The sequence below is a fragment of the Chiloscyllium plagiosum genome, chromosome 36 (genome assembly GCF_004010195.1).
Source record: "Chiloscyllium plagiosum isolate BGI_BamShark_2017 chromosome 36, ASM401019v2, whole genome shotgun sequence".
NCBI lineage: Eukaryota > Metazoa > Chordata > Chondrichthyes > Orectolobiformes > Hemiscylliidae > Chiloscyllium > Chiloscyllium plagiosum.
This window is the reverse complement of record NC_057745.1, coordinates 8,444,292-8,464,281: the sequence shown is the minus strand read 5'-3', so window position 1 is coordinate 8,464,281 and position 19,990 is coordinate 8,444,292. Positions and strand designations below refer to the sequence as shown.

General features: G+C 41.4%; 1 protein-coding gene across 3 annotated transcripts in view; it reads left to right on the top strand.

Annotated features, from left to right (window-relative positions):
- plin1 (perilipin 1) overlaps nucleotides 1-17,956 on the top strand; it is a 40,225-nt gene extending 22,269 nt beyond the window's left edge. For 2 of the 3 annotated variants that reach the window (XM_043677232.1, XM_043677231.1), the window contains exons 7-9: nucleotides 2,312-2,452; nucleotides 7,485-7,742; nucleotides 15,933-17,956. In XM_043677232.1, the coding sequence (XP_043533167.1) occupies nucleotides 2,312-2,452; nucleotides 7,485-7,742; nucleotides 15,933-16,301 (768 nt within the window). In that variant the 3' untranslated portion in view covers nucleotides 16,302-17,956. The remainder of the gene's footprint in view (nucleotides 1-2,311; nucleotides 2,453-7,484; nucleotides 7,743-15,932) is intronic. The other variant, XM_043677233.1, reaches the window with a different exon arrangement.
- Nucleotides 17,957-19,990: the final 2,034 nt, after the last annotated feature.

The following is a 19,990-nucleotide window of genomic DNA, read 5'->3' as shown; positions in this document are numbered from 1 at the left end:
GCTCTCTCTCTCCCTCTCTTCTCCTCTCACCTTCTCTTTGTCTCTCTGTCTCTCGCTCTCTGTGTCTCTCTCTCGCTCTCCTCCTCTCGCCTTCTTTTTCTCTGTGTCTCCCCTCTGTCTCTCTCGCTCTCTCCCTGGAATTCACATGGAACTGTAGTGGTTGGTGTCCTCCAAGGTTCAGATGTCCTTCTCACTCTGCCTGCTTTAAATTCATCTCTTCGCAAGGACGGGGCAGGGTGGGGTCTGCAGGGAGATAGTGAGTAAGGGTGAGTGAGTACCTGACTCCATCCCACTCACTTTTAATAATTCTACATCACTCCACCCCCCCCCCCCCCCCCCCCCCACCTACAGAAAGTGTGAACACTGCCCAGACCATTACGCAAGCCAGCCTCCCATCCATTGACTCCATCTACACTTCTCGTTGCCATGGAAAGGCAGCTGACCTCCTCAAAGACTCCTTCTGCTCCTCCAACAACTTCCATCAGGCAGTTGTACAAAAGCTTAAGCACATGCACCAACAGCTTCAAGAATTCCTTGTCATAGAGAGCTGTGAGGTCATTGTGTATACTTAAGGCTGAGACAGAGATTCTTGATCAGTAGGGTAATCGAGGGTTATAGGAAAATGGACATGAAAAATGTTGGCTCAGCATTGATCCTGTTGAGGGGAGAGTAAACCTGAGGGACTGAATGGCCTACTTCTATCCCTATTTCTTATGATCTTCTGTAAAGACTATGCTGAATCATAGAGCATGAAAAACAAACCCTTGTGTCCAACTCGTCCATGCTTTCCAGATATCCTAAATTAATCTAGTCCCATTTGCCAGCATTTGGCCCACCTCTCTCTAACCCTTCCTATTCATATACCCATCCAGATGCCCTTTAAATGTTGTAATTGTACCAGCCTCCTCCACTTCCTCTGGCAGCTCCTTTCCATACACACACCACAGGTCCCTTTTTAAATCTTTTCCCCTCTCTCCTCAAACCTATGCCATCTAATTCTGGACTCCCCTACCCTGGGGAAAAGACCTTGCCTATTCACCCTATCCATGTGCCTCATGATTTCATAAATCTCTATAAGGTCACCCCTCAGTCTCTGACATTCCAGGGAAAATAGCCCCAATCTATCCAACTTCTTCCGATAGCTTAAATCCTCCAACCCTGACAAAATCATTGTAATTTTTTTCTGAACGCTTTCAAGATTCACAACATCCTTTCTACAGCAGAGGGGCCAGAAGTGAATGCAGTATTCCAAAAGTGGCCTAACCAATATCCTGTACAGCCACAACTCCCAACTCTTGTACTCAATGCACTGACCAATAAAGGCAAACATACCAAAGTTAAAAATCACAACACCAGGTTATATTCCAACAGGTTTAATTGGAAGCACTAGCTTTTGGAGCGCTGCTCCTTCAGGTGGTTGTGGAGTGGTGGTTAACCTGATGAAGTGCAGCGCTCCAAAAGTTAGTGCTTCCAATTCAACCTGTTGGACAACAACCTGGTGTTGTGATTTTTAACTTTGTACATCCCAGTCTAACACTGGCATCTCCAAATCATGATCAGCGTACCAAATGCCGCCTTCGCTATCCTGCTGATCTGCGACTTCACTTTCAGGGAACTATGAACCTGCGCTCCAAGGTCTCTCTGTTCAGCCGCACTCCCAGCACATTACCATTAAGTGTATAAGTCCTGCCCTGATTTGCCTTTCCAAAATGCAGCACTTCCTATTTATCTAAATTAAATTCTGATTGCCACTTCTCGGCCTATCAAGGTCTCATTGTACTCTGAGGCAACTTTCTTTGCTGTCCACTATACCTCCAACTGTCATCTGCAAACCTATTAACTCTACCTCCTACATTCACATCCAAATCCTTTATATAAATAAAGACAGACAGTAGATCCAGCACCAATTCTTCTTGCACACAGCTGGTCGCAGGCCTTCAGTCTGAAAAGCAGCCCTTCCCCATCATCCTCTGTCTCCTACCTTCGAGCCAGTTCTGTATCCAAATAGCTAGCTCTCCCTGTTTTCCATGGAATCTAACCCTACTAATCACTCCACCATGAGGAATCTTGTGGAACGCCTTATGAGCAATTTTTAAATCCTCCAATTTTAAAAATTGGAAAGACTGAAGCCATTATCTTCACTCCAGACTCTGTTCCCCAGCTCGGGAGCCGGGTTGGTGGAGGGATTTGATGGTTGTAGTTTCCCTCCAATTGAACCATAGAGAGATTGAAAGAACTTTTTTATATATATTATTACTTTTGAAAATAAATTGAGTAAAGCTTCTATTTTTGCCCATACCCTGCCCAACAGGGAACTTCGGCCAAAGAAAACCCGGAAATTGCCAGCATCAATTCAAAGGCACAGGATTTGGTCAACAGATGGGTATTAAGCTGGTTGCTGACCAGCACTAACGGTCTGGAAGGAGAGCAAAAGGAAGGTGCAATTGTGGAGGTAAATTTTGATTATGAAACTCTGAGGTCAGAAAACTGTAGATTGCTCCGTTTGCAAATTCCAGCACAGAACCTTGTCTAATGGAAAATTTGGAAGATTGTGGGATTGATCCCCACAGTGCTTTGAATTAAAATAGCAAATGGGAATTTGGGAGTTGGAGGGATGCTTGAGATTATCTGGGTTCAGTGGACTTCGTTCTTGCCAGAAGCATGTTTTTGCAAAGTTGATGTTTCATTCGCACCAAGAGATCTTCAAATGAGATTTTCCCTCCAAGAAAATGTACTATTTAAATTATTCTTGGCTGCAACTTATCCTCAGCATGAAGAGGAATCTACCAGGCTGATGGAAGTACCACTGGAGACACAAGTTGGCAAATGAAATGAAACGAAATGTTCCGTGGACCCAAAGTAAATGTCTTATCCCACGTCACTAATCATCATTTCTCCTCCAGTTCAAACATTCGTCTTCATGTAATGTTACACTGGTTTGACAACTATCAAAATACCAATAAACCAATCCATGAAAAGATCCACGTGACTGCATTGCAGTCAACTTACAAAAGTCTGACTTACGAATGCGATCCCTTAGATTATTTCAAAAATGTAAAGATTTACTGTGAACATTTCCTGTACTTATGAACAGCTGCTTTACATTGTCCCGAATTATGCTCCGATTGGCAAACAAATTGACTCGCGAACAGATTCTAGAACAGAACCCATTCGCAAATCAGGACAGGCCTGTTGCCTATAAAAATGTTCTGTTTTTGTAATTTTTTCTTCAAGGGAGTTGTTGGCCAGACCAGCATTTGTTTCCCATCCCTAAATTGTTCTGGAATGGCTTGCTGATCCTTTTCCGAGGACTGTTAAGAATCAGTCACGTTGCTGTAAATGTCCAAGTGCCTACAGCTCTTTATCCCCATTCCTGAGCTGAACTGCTGTATGTGTTGTCAAATCATTGGATGTATTTGCTACCGTGATCTTCATGCATATGGGGACCTTCAGACCCTAACCAGTAGTAGTTCTTGAATTGAACACGTAGTAGTTTATTGCATGTAAACAACTAATTGCAGATTACATTGACCTGGCAGACATTTAATTTTTCCTTCCCTTGGAGGTGGCAAGAAGGAAAAATTAGTTGTGTCGAGAAATTTCCCCACTCCCTCAGCAATTGAGTGTTGGGTGAAAAGGTCTATTTTAGCTGTTTTCTAATCGATCTGTTTAGAGATGTTAGTAAACACCACCTCAGGCCTCCTTGTTCAGAAGTAGGGATAGTACCACTACCACAAGAACCTTTTTCCAATGAGGTATTTTATATCCAGAAATGCTGTTACACACAACTGGTTTTAATTGGGAGCTTTTAATTGAGTTTTTGCCACCGATTATGACCCTTAAGATGTCAATTAATTACCACTTGAGGGCCTACACCACGCAATCACCTGCCTCCCTAGTGGGTGAGAAGATGACCAATTTCCTGATGGGGGTGACCAAAGAGATGTGCAGGGCAAGAAGGAAACCTGTCCGTCAGCCTCAAGGACTGGGAATCAGCCAGCCTTGATTTGGTTGGAAGGTTTTGGTGACCCAGGTTGCCATTATTGCAGTGAGAGATACCTGCCTGTTGGCTCTTCATTAGCTGATTTGGTGTGTGATCCATAGTATCATCTTGTTGGTGAGCCATTTAAAATATTCTCCCATGACTCTTTTTTAAAAAAAAAAGGAAGAATTGCGCCAGAAAGAGGACCTGGATGTTCAGTCTTGAGCATTTCTGCCACATGACGTCAGCTTACTAGAAAGGAGCTCAGAATTGGACTGAGGAGAGCCACGAAAAAGGCTTGGCAGGAAGGATTCGAGAGAACTAACAGGCATTTTACTCATACATGAAGAATAAGAGAATCATCAGGGAGAAGATAAAGCCAGTCAGGGATAGTGTAGGAACTTGTGCGTGGAGTCTGAGCAAATAGGGGAAACATTTTTTTTTTGCTTCGGTTTTCACCAAGGAAAGGAACCTCGTTGTGAATGAGAACTTTGAGAATCTGGGAAACCGGCTTGAACAGATCAAGATAGATGAAGTTGATGTGCTGGAACTTTTGGTAAACGTTAAGATTGATAAGTCCCCAGGGCCAGACCAGATTTTTCCCAGATGGCTCTGCGAAGCGACAAAGGTTGCTAAGCCGCTGGTGAATATCTTTGCTTCCTCACTCTCCACGAGAGTTGTACCGGAGGATTGGAGGGAGATGAATATTGTTCCTCTTTTCAAGAAGGGGAATAGTGAAATCCCTGGCAATTACAGACCAGTCAGTCTTGCGTCTGTGGTCAGCAAGGTTTTTGGAAAGAATTCTGAGGGATAGGATTTGTGACTATTTGGAAAAGCCTAGCATGATTAAAGGCAGTCAGCATGGCTTTGTGGGGGGCAGGTCATGCCTCACAAACCTTATTGAGGTCTTTGAGGAGGTGACGAGACAGGTCGAGCAGCGGATATGGTGTATATGAGCTTCAGCAAGGCATTTGATAAGGTTCATGTTAGGCTCATTCATAAAGTCAGGTGGTATGGGATACAGGGAGATTTAGCTGTCTGACAGAAGGCAGAGAGTGGTTGTAGATGGAAAGTATTCTGCCTGGAGGTCAGTGTTGAGTGGGGTCATGTAGGGCTCGGTTCTTGGGCCTCTGCTCTTTGTAGTTTTTTATAAATGGCTTGGATGAGGAGATTGAATTGGTTAGTAAATTTGCCGATGACAAAAAGGTTGGAGGTGCCATTCATAGTATCGAGGGCTATTGCAGGCTGCAGCGTGACATAGACAGGATGTGGAGCTGGGTTGAGAAATGGCAGATGGAGTTCAACCTGAATAAATGCAAAGTGATGCATTTTGAAAGGTTGAACTCAAATGCCGAATATAGGATTAAAGACAAGATTCTTGGCAGTGTGGAGGAACAGCAAGATCTTGGTGTTCAAGTACACATATCCCTCAAAGTTTCCACCCAAGTGGATAGGGTTGTTCAGAAAGCATACGGAGTTTTGGCTTTTATTAACTGGGGGTTCAAGTTTAAGAGCCGCGAGGTTTTGCTGCAGCTCTACAAGACCCTAGTGAGATCACACTTAGAATATTGTGTCCAGTTCTGGTCGCCCTATTATAGGAAAGATGTGGCGGCTTTGGAGAAGATGCAAAGAAGGTTTACCAGGATGCTGGCTGGACTGGACGGCTTGTCTTGAGAAGAGAGGTTGACTAAGCTCATACTTTTCTCTCTGGAGAGAAGGAGGAAGAAAGGTGACCCGATCGAGGTATACAAGGTAATGAGAGGCAATGGTAGAGTCAATAGCCAAAGACATTTCCCCAGGGCAGGATTGACATGCACGAGGGGTTATAGTTTTAAGATATTAAGAGGAAGGTATTAAGGAGACGTCAGAGGTAGGTTCTTTACACAGAGTTGTGAATGCATAGAATGCCTTGCCACCAGCAGTGGTGGTGGAAACGGAGTCATTAGGGACATTTAAGCGACTGCTGGACATGCACATGGACAGCAGTGAATTGAGCGGTGTGTAGGTTAGGTTATTTTATCTTAGATTAGGAATAATCCTTGGTGCTGTATTGTGTTCTATGTTCTACTACCCCTTTCAGATCCTTCCACCCCGATAGGACAACCATGAGATTGCATTCAGCTTATTTGAAGACCATTTTCTTTTTTGCCATCACAATAACTGAATATTGTATAAAGCCATAGCAACAAGGAAATGTGCTTCAGTGAGGTTGTCCGCCAGGTCAAATAAGATTAGATCTTGGGAGATTGGGAAATATTATGAAACATTTTAGCGTGGTAAAATGTTGACTAGTTGGTGATTGAGTGATTTGTGGTATTGACATTGAGGTGCTGCTACTTGCCTATGAAGCTTGCTATATTCCAAAGTTTAGAAAATGCACAGTTTTTAAATTGATACAAAACCATATTGCGCAGATTTCTTTCATTTCCTAGCTTTGGATGAGGCGAGTGGGGAAGGAGCTTGGCAGGATTCCTATTCAGGAGCTAGGATCGTCCTGGACGTTGTTCTTGTACAGTAGTCAGACTAAGTCACAATGAAGGGCAGAAATGAGGATTGCAGATGCTAGAGATCAGAGTCAAGATTAGAGTGGTGCTGGAAAAGTACAGCAGGTCAGGCAGCATCCATGCAGCAGGAAAATTGGTGTTTCGGGCAAAATGTTGCCCGAAATGTTGATTATCCTGCTCCTCGGATGCTGCCTGACCTGTGCTTTTCCAGCACCACTCTAATCTTGACTAAGTCACAATGAACTCAACTGAGACATCTCCCAACATTTTCCTAGAGGCAGGACTGGGGTGTGAAGTATTAATTTTCCATAAGTGGTAGGTAACAATGAGGCTGATCTCATTGGCTATTTCAACAGGAATTGAAAATTTCCTGAAGGCCAGCAGTTGGTCTTGTGTTGCCTGTGAGAGAGTAGGCCAGCTGCGTGGAGCTAGGGTCTTGGTGCTGAGCAGAGGGAGGTGCCAGCATTCCAAGCTTATTGAGGCCATCCCTATCTGCCTGCTCCAGCTGGCCTCTGGAAGTGGTTTAATTTCCACAACGATGAATCGACTGCTGAGGCCATACCTTTTCCAATTTAAAATTTGTAGAAAGAACTCCTCAAAATAGAGGCACGACTTCTTCTTTAACTGAACAGCTGGTATCTGCTGCTGTGGTGTTGGAGGCCTGAGGAAGGGTCTTCTGGCTAAACCAACCAAATCACTGGCAAATAACTGGTCACTTTTGGGGAAACCCTGAGTTAGGTGTTGAGGGATCATGAACCTCATTTTGGTGCAAAACCAACATCTTGTCATGTGCTTCACTTTAGGGTGGTAACTAGGAGATGCTCATGAAACTATCTAAGTGAGTGTCTTTTGCAAAATATAAGCATTCACCAGCGAGATTAGTATTTGTTGCCCATTCCTAATTGTGCTTAGATGAAATGGGTGGAGTTAGACATTTTGAATGATTTAAAATTACTTGAGTTTTTTTTTGAAGTAACTATATGTTTTTTATTTTGCAGCCTGAAGTTCTTGATCTTTGTAGGAACTTCCAAAGTATTTTTGTTACCAACTTAAATAAAATATCAAATGTTGCACAGATGAAGATGCAGCAAGTTTTCGCTACTGTTCAGAAGTTGAACCAACAGCTTTGGTCCAATAATCTTATCATCTTCCTGGGCTGTTTTATATCCCAAATAAAAGGAAAATTGTGGGATGCATGGGAAGCCCTAATTGTGAAGAAAGATCATGTCCTAAGCTATCTTGTCAGTATCTTGCTGGTAAGTGCCTTTCAAAATTCAAACTGTGCAAAGGTCCATATTTTTAACTACTATGCATTTTCTATGTGTCGTAGTTAAAAATCTGGACCTTTGTGCAGTTTCCTCTGTATTTTCCAGCAGAGAGCACGTTCACTTTCCTAGTCTGTGAACCCTTTCCAGTATCCTTTTTAATTAGGTCTAAACTCTTTCAATCTTTTAATCTCACCATGTTTTCTTAAGACCTGCTGCGCTTCTCCAGCAACACATTTCCATTTCTTAAGAGCAACCAAACAGGGAGGCAAAAATATTTTACGTTTATCGCACATCTCAATTTCTATGGCAGTAGTATTGCAATTGTTACAACATTTAATGGGAAGAGGCTCCTGTAGAGCATAAATACCAGCACTGACCAGTTGGGCTGAATGGCCTATTTCTGAGCTGGAAATTATATGTCGAAATAGTGAAAATGATTGGATAATTAGTGCTGGTTACAGGCGTACCTCAATACCTGAAGTATTCTATGAACAATATTTATGACTGGCAGGTTCTAAATATTGGTAGCAAACTCTGATTTAACAGAAGAGAAAAATACTGCAGGAAAAAGTACACGAGGAATTGTACAGAAGCACTGAGTGCAGAAAATATTCCACAGAGCTGTTTGTTGGTCTTTGGGCCATTTTTAAAATTTGAAAATAATTTTAAAAGTGGCATTATGTTCTGGCTATATCAGATAACTGCAAAACCACAAGGCAATTTATTCAAGGAGGAATTATTGCATTGATATTAAATGTTCCTTTTATCTTGTTGGTTGCAATCAGTTACAGCCTTTGGGACGTTGCCAAGTTTCCTGTAAGTGTGTTCTGCCTCAGTAAGGGAGAATGTGTGTCACTCAACTCAGTAACTCTGTAGAAGGTCCCAGAATTAATCCACTGAATTTCTCTTGTCAGAAAGAATAGGTTGGTTTGATCGCATAGCCTCCTATTGTTGGCGAAAATGTCATGCCCTTTTGGCCTGCCTAGTCTTGAGCGCACTATTTTGATGGAATTCTATAAAATTTGTGGGACCACTGCCCCTATTAAGGCGATTTACCATTCTAGGTTTTTCTTTAGTGTCTGTTGCTAAGAATTTTAAACTGACAATCTGTGCCGTGGGCAATGTCTGAATGTTACCATTTCAAACAAGCGTAGCAGTGGTATTTGAATGTTAATACTGCAATAATATGTCAATTCCAAATGGTACTTAACTTAATTGTTCCCTTTTAAAAATATCTAGATATTCAGGGTGGGCGGGCTGGGTATGTTCGGGAAAGGAGGTAATCTAGTGGAAAGAAACCAAACGTGTGTGTGAAAAGTGCTTTAATTTTATTACATTTCAGAGGTTATCTCTTGTGTTCAAGGTACAGGATATGTTTGTTTGAGAGGAACACTTGTGGACATTTAACACAGCCAACAAAACTTAGAGGCCAGCCATGTATAGGATATCTTTTCCTTAAACCAATAAGGCACTTTATTTTGGTGTCTTAATTTCTCCTAATGTGTTTCTGTTTCCTATACAATTTGGCCCCTGGTTGAGAGTCCTTTTTTAATGTGAGGTTTATTGAATAATTAAGATTTTTGTTTGGGTATTCAAAGCTACACAACCCAGGGGATAGAGTCATATAGCATGGAAACAGACCCTTCGGTCCAACTTGTCCATGATGACCAATTTTCCCAAACTAATCTAATCCCATCTTCCTGTATATGGGCCATATCCCTCTAAGCCTCTCCTATTCATGTGCCTGTCTAAATGTCTTTTAAATGTTGTTGTTGCAACTAAGACTTCCTCTTGCAGTTCATTCCAAATACAAACCACCATCTGTGAGATAAAATTGACATTCGGGTCCTGTTTGAAATCTTTGTCCTCTCACCTTAAAATTATGCCCTCTAGTTTTGAACCCCTCCACCTTTGCTATTCACCTTATCTAAGATTGGAGTTGGGATACAAATTAACCTTCAATGTAATTGAAGGATTGGGTGACCCTACTTTTGTTTCCCTTAGATGAAGAATAATGAAACTTCCCTTTTGTGAAGGTGAGGTTTGGGTAAGCAAAGATAAGGGGGCAAAATAAATTGGGAGTGCAAAGCTTGCTCGCTAACCTGAACTTCGAATCCACGGTGAACAGTGCGCACTCCTCTGTAGAATCCTGCATTGGCACTCCCAAGATTTGTGGGAAGTTTTTTAAATGTCCATATGAGGAGAAAGGCAACATCAAATTGCAAGAGATCAGTGCATTAGTGATGAGCTTGGGGTTCCAAAGCCTCGACGTTGCTGAAAGGAAGAAAACAAAACTGAGGGAGGGGGCAAGGATTTTGATTGGAAAGCCTTAGAGTTGACTATAATGCAAAAGACTATTTGGAAACAGTGACGTTAAGCTTTTCGCAGGAATGAAGGTGGACTTGTCTTTTATCGCATTGGATTTGGCTTTTTCCCAGTCTCCCTTCCTCCTCCATCAGCCTCAAACTAAAGTCTGATTTACTCATTGACCTTGATAGGAGGAAGTGCTCCAGTAAGATGTCAATATTCTCCAAGCCCTGTGTTTGTTGTAATTAAACCAAAATGGGATTGTATTTGATTTCCTTTTGAGGCTCTGCCCTTCCAGCACATAAATGCCAGCATTTTTTAAGTCTGTATCATTTTGACATCAAAGCCCTTGGAAAAGACAGTGGATTGGAGACTATTTAGTTTCTTGGCCTGGTGAACTGACACCTATTCAGCAAAGGAATAACTCTGCAGGCAATTATTGAAAGTGTGATTATTTTTAATTTTTTTTTATTCTGTTGCATGTGTACCTTACCTTTTAAAACAAAGACTTCTTAAAGGTTCCATATGTTCTGTGTATACAATGCTACAACTGATTGCTAGTCAGGACTGCATGGTTTTGCAAGCTGCTCAAACAAAGCATTTGGTTTGCTGTAAAGTCTGCTTCATAACCTACAATGTGTTTCATTGATTTTTTTAAAAAAAAATAACAATCCCACAGAGTTAATCAATCCCTGGTGAACAATTGATCGTTACACCATTATCGTGAATATGACATTGTTTTGTGAAAGATAGGGGGAGCGGTAGAGGTGAGAGTATTGAATCTGAGATTCTGTTTGACATTAGTCCATTCCACTTGCAAGACTAAACTCAGTCCAGACTAGTTTGCTCAGTTCGCCTTAGCTTGAGGCCAGTTTCAAACAAAAATTGTCCAACTTTTGTTCAATATTTTTAAATAGTCTAGTTCAAAATGAAATGAATTAAAATCCCTCTGGTATTTGTTTCATTAAATAAGAAATAGAATGTAACAGTTTAACGTGGCCAATGTGCCCTCCGCCCTGCTTACCATGCATGGCAAAGCAAGTAATTGCCTTGCTTATTTTAACCCATTTAATCCTGCTGAGACAGTCAAGCCAATTTCAGTGTTTTGACAGCTGTAAATGTTAAAGTGGTACCCAAGATTAGCCTGGAATGGATCAATTCCTAGAACAAATCATCCGTTCTAACTTGTTCCCCCTCTCTCTAAACAGTGCAAGATGCTTTTGATGTACTTTTAAGTCTACTCTTGATCTGTTTTTCTGCCAAACTCCTTCCCTGTTGCTTTTTCCGTTTGCTGAGTAGATTGTAGCCTGTAAATGGGGACCAGATACCTACAGATGCAGATACTTGAACACAGGTGGGAAGATTGCACCATGTTGAAACTTGTAATGGCACCTATCGATCATATTTTCAGTTTTCTCTTGTTTGAAAGAGTTGTCTTCTGGTTTGGACTAGTGCCTGCTGAGAACAGGACCTCCTTTTGGGTAGATATGCTGTTCCCAGTCACGCCTTCCAGTACTAGTCTGAAGCTTACCAAAACTAAATGGTAAATTATGCCAATATTGATGTCTTGACAGAAGAGTCCCCTTTTGAGTAACAAGGAAGTCTTGCTACCTTACTGTTGCCTATCAAACCTAAGGAATGATGTCACACTGCTAGAAGTCCTGGGTATTTCTAAGATATTAAGCTAACTGAAGTTGTATGATCACGGGAAAGTTTCGCTAAGAATGAATGGAACTTAATAGCTTCTCCAAAGACAGTCATTTATATCAGTGGACAGAGCTATACAATACATTTTTGTTCGCACTTTTCAGGCCAACAACACTGATCAATATTTGACTTTTAAAGCCCTAAATGATCTTTGAGTTTTCTTAGACTATCGAGGATTAATCTGTCAGGCCAGCTCTGTGGTGGGATTTGAACTCAGTTTCTCTAGGGCCTCTGGTTTGCTGGTGGCATTACCATTATACCACAGTCTCCCCTTAACCCTGTTGAACGTTCCCATGCTTTGAGACTTGCCTTAAGAGTTTTTAGTTTATGACAGTGGTGGTGTCCTGTTTATACGGACCATTTTTGAGGAGACTAGAGTGATTTATAAAGACAATAAAATTTGTTTGTTTCATTCTCAAGAGATTTTGGATTTATATAAAGTATTTGAAGTGCTTTTGGTCATAAAGTGCTTTACAGTCAAGTGTTTTCTGAAGTGCAGTCACAGTTGTAATGTAAAAAATTAGTCCAACATATTTTGTTTTTAAAAAAAGACTTTTACCATCTGTTTTCAGAAAATACCTGCAGATATAGTGGATGAAATATTTGTCCTGAGACTGTATGTGAAGTTCACTGGTTTTGTGTGTATTTGTTTGGCAACATAGTAATACTTTAGGTTCTCTATTAAAGATTTCTTAAGTATTGTAAAGACTCTGTCTAATATAGCTTGATTCTTGAATTGCACAAGATCTGAGTGCTCAACAGTTGGCTGGTGGGGAGGGGGGTAATGGGGGAGACATTAATGTCAAACTTGTCATCTTGCATTTCATTTTTCATCCTGCTTTTTTTTATTATTCACTAAATCTAGTTGAAGGGGAAATAATAGTTAGAACTCCAGTACAGAGTGACTTGTTCAGGAAAAATAGAAAGGGGAGCTGTATACTCACCCAAGTCATTAAACTTGATGGCTCACTTCTGTCTGCGTTGCATAAATTATGGTTGGAGTTTAGGTTTTCTGAGTAAGTGCGCAAACTGTCCAGCAGTCAAGGCACTTTCAAAATTTCAGCTCCTGAATATTTGATTTGTCCAGGTTGATAACCTCTAACTATTGTGATTTGAGCCATGAGCTATAGGGTGGAGAGGAGCCTGCAACCACTGCACAATATCTACCTGTGCAAATTCTGTCAGACAAGCTGCATTTACAAGATGGCATATTTGTGTCAGAGCTTACTTCAATGTGCACATTTTCAACTTATTTTGTATTTAAGTGCTTGTGCACTCCTGCCTGTCTCAGTCCAATGTTAGAGAGGCAAATGTACATCATCCCATTCAGGTAAAGAAACGTAAACCTTAATCTGGAAACCAGGCCTTCTAAAATATAATTTTCCTTTTTACGTTTCCGTGGAAATGTCCAGGATGACTTTTTTTTTGTAATAAAGTATACTTTGTGGGATGTGGGTGTCGCTGGCTGGGCCAGCATTTATTGCCCATCCTTCAATGCCCTTGTGAAGGTGGCGAGGAGCTGCGTCCTTAAACTACTGCAGACTGTGTGGTGCATCTCCCAAGTTTGTCCAGATTTCATTGAGTGATTGAACATCTATTTCATTGCTTTACTTGTTGACTGCCAATTTTGTTTTTGTGAATATGAAGTCCTATACTTAAAATAACATTGGCTGTGAACCCATTAGCCTTGTAACCATTCAAATGTTGAATTAATTGGGGGAATGTTTGATTTCACAGCATGGAGCTTTTAGCCCTGTCAAAATGCCATCCTAGAAGTTGGCCTGATTGAAAGGCTTGACATCCAGTCTGGCAGCAGAGGCTGAAGTAGCCTGTATTTTTGATTTCCAGCCCCAGTGGGGAATACTGTCTGTAAGGCAGAGGTCATTGGGAGAGCTTGGGGGGCTGGGTGAAAGTATGAAGGCAATCACCACCTCCTGGAACAAACCCAGCCCCAGTTAAACCTAAATACTGAATTGCAGCACAGTGGGTAGCACTACTGCCTCACAGCGCCAGGCACCCCAGGTTCAGTTCCAGCCTGGGGCGACTGGGTACACTCCACACAGACAGTCAGCCCGTGTTTGTGTGGGTTTCCTCCAGTTGCTCAGGTTTCCTCCCACAATCCAAAGGTGTGCACATTAGGTGAATTGGCCATCATAAAATTGCCCGTAGTTTTCAGCTATGTGTAGGTTAGATGCATTCATTGGGGTAAAACTAGAGTAGTAGGGGAATGGGTCTGAGTGGGTTACTCTTCAGAGGGTCGGTGTGGACTTGTAGGGCCAAATGACCCGTTTCCACACTGTAGGGATTCTGATTCTATGAATAACAATGGAGGCTGTGTCCACTGTTTTAAATGTTACGGTTATCTTGTGTCTTAAGAGTGGGTTGTCCTCCCCATCACTTGTTCCCATTATCAGTAAAACCCTCATAGTCATTGGTTGAAGAACCAGGAATATTTTGAAGTTTCCAAACTTTTGACACAATTTGCATGTGGATTTTGATTGTGTCTGAAATAGATATTTTGGCTAGGATTTCTGAATAGAAAAGTGTGGCGTTGGAAAAGCACAGCAGGTCAGGCAGCATCCGAGAAGTCGACATTTTGGGCATAAGCCCTTCATCAGGATTTCTGAGATCCCAGAAAGGTGGCTAATAAAATCCTCTGAGTAATTTCTAATTGGAAGGTTACAATTAGCCTTGCTGTTTTAAGATTAGCAAAGTGTTACATAGTCTGGTGACTTACTGGTCTATTCCTGGTTTAAAGTCAAAATGACTGCTATTCAGGAAGACTGGATGATCTGATTTATGTGCCTACTCCACTTTCTCTATTAACTCCACTCTTTGTTTTAAAAAAACTCTGTCCGACACAGCCTTGAATATGTTCAATAATCCAACCTCAACTGCTCTCCCAGAGAAGAGAATTCTGAAGACCAACAACCATTTTGAGAGAATAAAATTCTTCTCCCCTCTGTTTTAGATGGGACAGCTCTTGTTTTGCAATTGTGCTTCCTAGCTCTAGATTCCCCGTGAGGGGAATCTTTCTCTCGGCATCTACGCTGTCAAGTCCTAGTCCCTCAATGTTCTCTTGCTATAAGATCATCTCTCTTTCTCCTAAACCTCAGTAAACTGCTCAACCAATCCTCATAATAAAACCACCTTTTGTGCATTCATTTCCTGGGGTCATAGTTATAGTTAAAGATTGTCATCATTCTTGATCAGCAGTCACAAGGCACCAGGTTATAGTCCAACAGTGGACTTCACCTGATGAAGGAGGAGCACTCCAAAAGCTTGTGATTTCAGGTAGACCTGCTGGATTATAACCTAGTGTTGTGTGACTTCTGACTTTGTTTATTCCTATTAAAGATATTTAGTTAAGGACAAAGGTTGGTGCAGAGAGACCATTAACTTCAACAAAGGACTAAAATGCAAGTACATTGTGTTAGAAATGAGGTAAGAATTCAGTGGTTGAGGGACGTACATCTTTCCTTTTTAGCTAAAGTTAAACAAATACTGGGCTAACCTGGAGTACAGATCACTAAATTTATCCAGAGTCACAAAGTGTGGTGCTGGAAAAGCACAGCTGGTCAGGCTGCATCCGAGGAGCAGGAGAATCGATGTTTCAAGCATAAGTTCTTCATCAGGAATATCATTATGCTTGAAATGTCACCTCTGCTGCTCAGATGCTGCCTGACCGGCTGTGCTTTTCCAGCGCCACACTTTTTGACACTGATCTCTAGCATCTGCAGTCCTCACTTTCTCCAACTAAATTTATCCAGGCAGCTCGGGCCAGAATGTCCTATAAATAGCTCCTGCTCCATCACTTCCTGTTTAAGGAGCATGGATTGTGTTACACTTACAACAAAGTTCCGTTGACAGTGCATGCAGATCCAAGGAAATTGCTCCTGGGCAGAGTCAGAATTGCAAGATATTTGACGGGTGCCAGAGGTGACGAACTCTGAACCGAATGAATGAGTGGCTTACTTGAATTTTAATAAAACGGACATGCTGAACAGCTTTTTAAGGCTTTGTAGTTAATAACTTGGCAATTGATTCAAGCTTGGAGAATTAATTATGTAATTGTTAACCCTTTGCGTTTTGTTATCCTCTCCAGGTAAGATTGTTTTTGCTTTTCTGTGGGGAGTTGGTTGATTCTATGTTTGTTGCTTGTAGCTCCCTGGAATGTCTGCAGAGGAGGACGAGACAAAGTTTGAAATGGGAGTGAATAGAAACCGAAGCTGGAGATCTCTTGTGCCAAGACCAGCCAAGGAGGGAATAATGGCACAAATTTCTAAATCTCCAGTCTCCCCAGGAAGAGAGGCTGACTCTACATCTCGTGAAAATTCAAATCCTACAACTGTAATAGAATCAGAAGGTGTAACCTCTGCAAGTCTCAACTTGGGACAGAATGACCTGGAAGAGACATGCCCAGAGTCTATGATCTGTAATGAACATTTACAGAAAGACCTTGAGCAAGCTGAAGTGTCAGTGTTCCAGGAGAAACAAGGGGAGTCCGGGCTAAGGTGTCCTAAACCATCCTAATTTTGGAACAACCGGAGTAAGCCAGTGAATTAGATGCGGCATTGGTCCAACTTGGCATGACGTAGCAGTGAGCAATCAAAAACATAGAAATGATCATTGTGAGCAAGCACTCTTCTCTAACAAATACTTGGCTAGAGAGTTGGTCAAAATCTACAGCTTCTATCTCGACTATATCACTAACAATCAGTTTAAATGCTGTTGTTAAAATATCTGACTTCTGTAGTGTTCTTAAAATTGAAGAGGTTTCACTAAACTTATCTGCTTAAGTGACATCTTTTGTATTATTTGCAGAACTAAGCACCAGCTGGTGGGTGGCTGTGCAGTTATGAATGGAATCATCACAGCCTCGTCAAGGAAGGGAACTGATGCAAATATTTATAATGTGGGAGCAGGGCTGAACAGGGTAGAGTTTTCTGCTTCACTTTGAGAGGCAGGATGTAACTATTTGCAGAATCTAACCTCAGGAGATGAAATGGCTGAGTCAGATCCGTGACTTGCACACAGACCTGGAAGGGATTCAGCTTGATGACTTGCCTCTCAGCTTTGTCATGGTGGCGCCTTAAATGTAAATGACATTCCTGATCATGTTTTGCATAAGTGTCCATAATGATGGGCAGGTTAATGTTGTGTGTGACTGCCATTTGTATCTTTAATGTGCAGGTTTTTTCCTGGGCTTAAGAAAGAATAAAGAACTGGGTGGGTTGCGCTTCGGCGGGTCGGTGTGAACTTGCTGGGCCGAAGGGTCTGTTTCCACACTGTAAGTAATCTAAATCTAAAGTACTCCAAATCTAATCTAAATCTAAACTGTGAATGCTGGAAATCCGAAACGAAACCAGAAATTGCTGTAGAAGATCAGCAGGTCTGCCAGTGTTCTGTGGAGAGAGAAATAGTTTTGGGCCCAGTAAGAACTGAAACATTTGGCTGTGCTTTCACTCCAAAGATGCTGCCAGACCTGCTGAGTTTTTTCTAAACTTAGTACACTGCCTAACAAGAAGTCTTGTACAGCAAAGAAGATATAATCAATTGCACCTTGGCAACTATTTACACATTTGAATGGGCTCTACGTTATTGCAAAGATTGTTCTGAGGACCTTCACTTTGTTCTGTTTGCCCCAAGATCCTATTTACCCTTCCTGTCAAGTACATCCTCATGATGTTGTTCACAATGAGTACCACCAAATTAAGTATGAATTATTTTTCAGGAGCTTGCAGATCCAGGCATAGCAATTACAGCAGTTCCAGTATCTACCTAAAGTATTTAAGGTGCATTTATTACCCTTTCTTCAGGCAGGGAGTTCTAGACCTCCTGCACATTAGGTTTCTTAAAAGAACTCTCTCCTCAGTTCCCCTCCAACTAATGAGTTCAAATCTCTTCCCCCTTTAGATATTGACCCTCCCTTTCTCCTTATCTAGGCCTGGTATAACTGCTCCATCTTGATTTAAAGTCTCTCCTTAGTTTGCTCTGTTCTAAAGAAAGCAACCCAATAGAATTTCCTCATCTGTAAATCCCAATGAAGGAGATCAGGAGAGATGGCTTTTGATGCTGCTCACCATGATGAGATTAACCTTTTTTAAATGTTGCTGATGCTGTTCAGTGTATTAATGTGCACAGTATTACTTCACCTTGTTGACACTGCAATAAAGGAGTGGCTGGAATACCACTGTGTGCTATTGTCTTTACTCAAAACTACCTGGTTTAGGAACATTATAATCCCACAATGGTTTCACTTAACAATGATTTGGAGACATCGGTGTTGGTACCAAGTTAAAATTCACACAACACCAGGTTATAGTCCAGGTTATAATTTCAGGTTTATTTGGAAGCACTAGCTTTCGGAGCGCTGCTCCTTCATCAGGTGATTGTGGAGAATAAGATTGTAAGACACAGAATTTATAGCAAAAGTTGATGTAACCAAAATTATATATTGAAAAAGACCCAGATTGTTTGTTATGTCTCTCATCTTTTAGAGTGACCATTTTTGTTTCAGTTCTTTCATATGTAAATTGCAAAACCTTTTTTGAAAGTTACATTCTCAAGTGCACTTTAACAATTAGTGTCACGTTGGCCTAGAGAAGGTATTGAAGGTGTTAACTCCCTATGAGGCTGTCTGTGCCACAATGGTCAGACTGATTCTAATCTAAAAAAATGGATTTACAGAATCTTACATGGATTCATGCAGTTTTTGAGCAAAATAAAATGTAATTCTGCAAGTACAAACTCACCCCCACAAACTTGTGTGTATGTATGCATGGGGGGGGGGGGGGGTGTGGTAGAGGTATGAGTGTCTGTCTGTGAGAGGGTGTGTGTGTGGGAGTATATGTGTGAGAGAGAGGGTCTGAGTGTGTGTGTGTGTATAGTACAATGGGGTCACCTGCAGTGTGACATGAACCCAAGATCCCTATGGGTACTGAATTTGGCTATCAGCCTCTGCTCAGCCACTTTACCTTGTTGCCTGTCCTGAAATCAGCCTTGGGGGACGGACACCCGAAGGTCCGAGATCGAATGTCCTGTACCCCTGAAGTGTTCTCTGACTGGGAGGGAACCCTCCTGTTTGTTGATTGTTCTGCAGTGTCCATTCATCTGTTGATGAATCCTCTGCTTGGTCAATCCGTTTTTTTAGATATCTGTGCTGACGTGACATCAATTGTTAAAGTGCACTTGAGAATATAACTTTTATTAAAAGTTTTACAATTTACATATGAAAGAACTGAAACCAACAAGGTCACTCTGAAAGATGAGAGACTTAACAAACAACTGGGTCTGTTTCAATATATAATTTCAGTTACATCACACTGTAAACATTTGCTATAAATTCTGTGTCTTACAATCTTCTTCTCCACAACCACCTGATGAAGGAGTGGCACTCCAAAAGCTAGTGCTTCCAAATAAACCTGTTGGACTATAACCTGGTGTTGTGTGACTTTTAACTTTGTCCACTTAACAAGACTTAATGACTGGTTCTAATTATAGCTGAAAATGTGTTGCTGGAAAAGCGCAGCATCCAAGGAACAGGAGAATCGACGTTTCGGGCATAAGCCCTTCTTCAGGAATCTAATTATAGACTTATAATTTCTATAATGACTGGTTAATGCAATGCTAATTATGTTTTTGAGCCTTACAGAACAAAACAGGACGGCAACAGCATCAGTAGCAGTTTACATTTATATGGTGCCTTTTTAGTATATTGAATTGCCTAAGGAGCTTCACAGGAGCATTCCAAAGCTACAGTTTCATGTCACATAAGGAGTGATTTAGATTAGATGCATAAATGTGTGGTGAAGTTGATTTTTGACTTGAGTCAAAAGCTTTATGAAGAAGGTGAGGCTGAGCAATCTTGGGGCCTGTGCAACTTGAGACATAATCACTGTTATTTGAATTAATTAAAATTGGAAATCATAGAATTGTGACAGTGCAGAAAGAGGCCATTTTATCTGCAGTATAGAATGTGGATCATATATTGCAGATATATATATCCCTGTAATCCTACATTTCCCCTGGCTAACCCACTTAAACTGCATATCCTTGGACACTATGGACAATTTAGCATAGTCAATCCACCCTAACCTGCACATCTGTGGACTGTGGGAGGAAACCAGAGCACCTAGATGAAACCTCTGCAGACATGGGGAGAATGTGCAAACTCCATACAGGCATTCTTCTAAGGCTGGAATCAACCCTTGTGGCTGAGG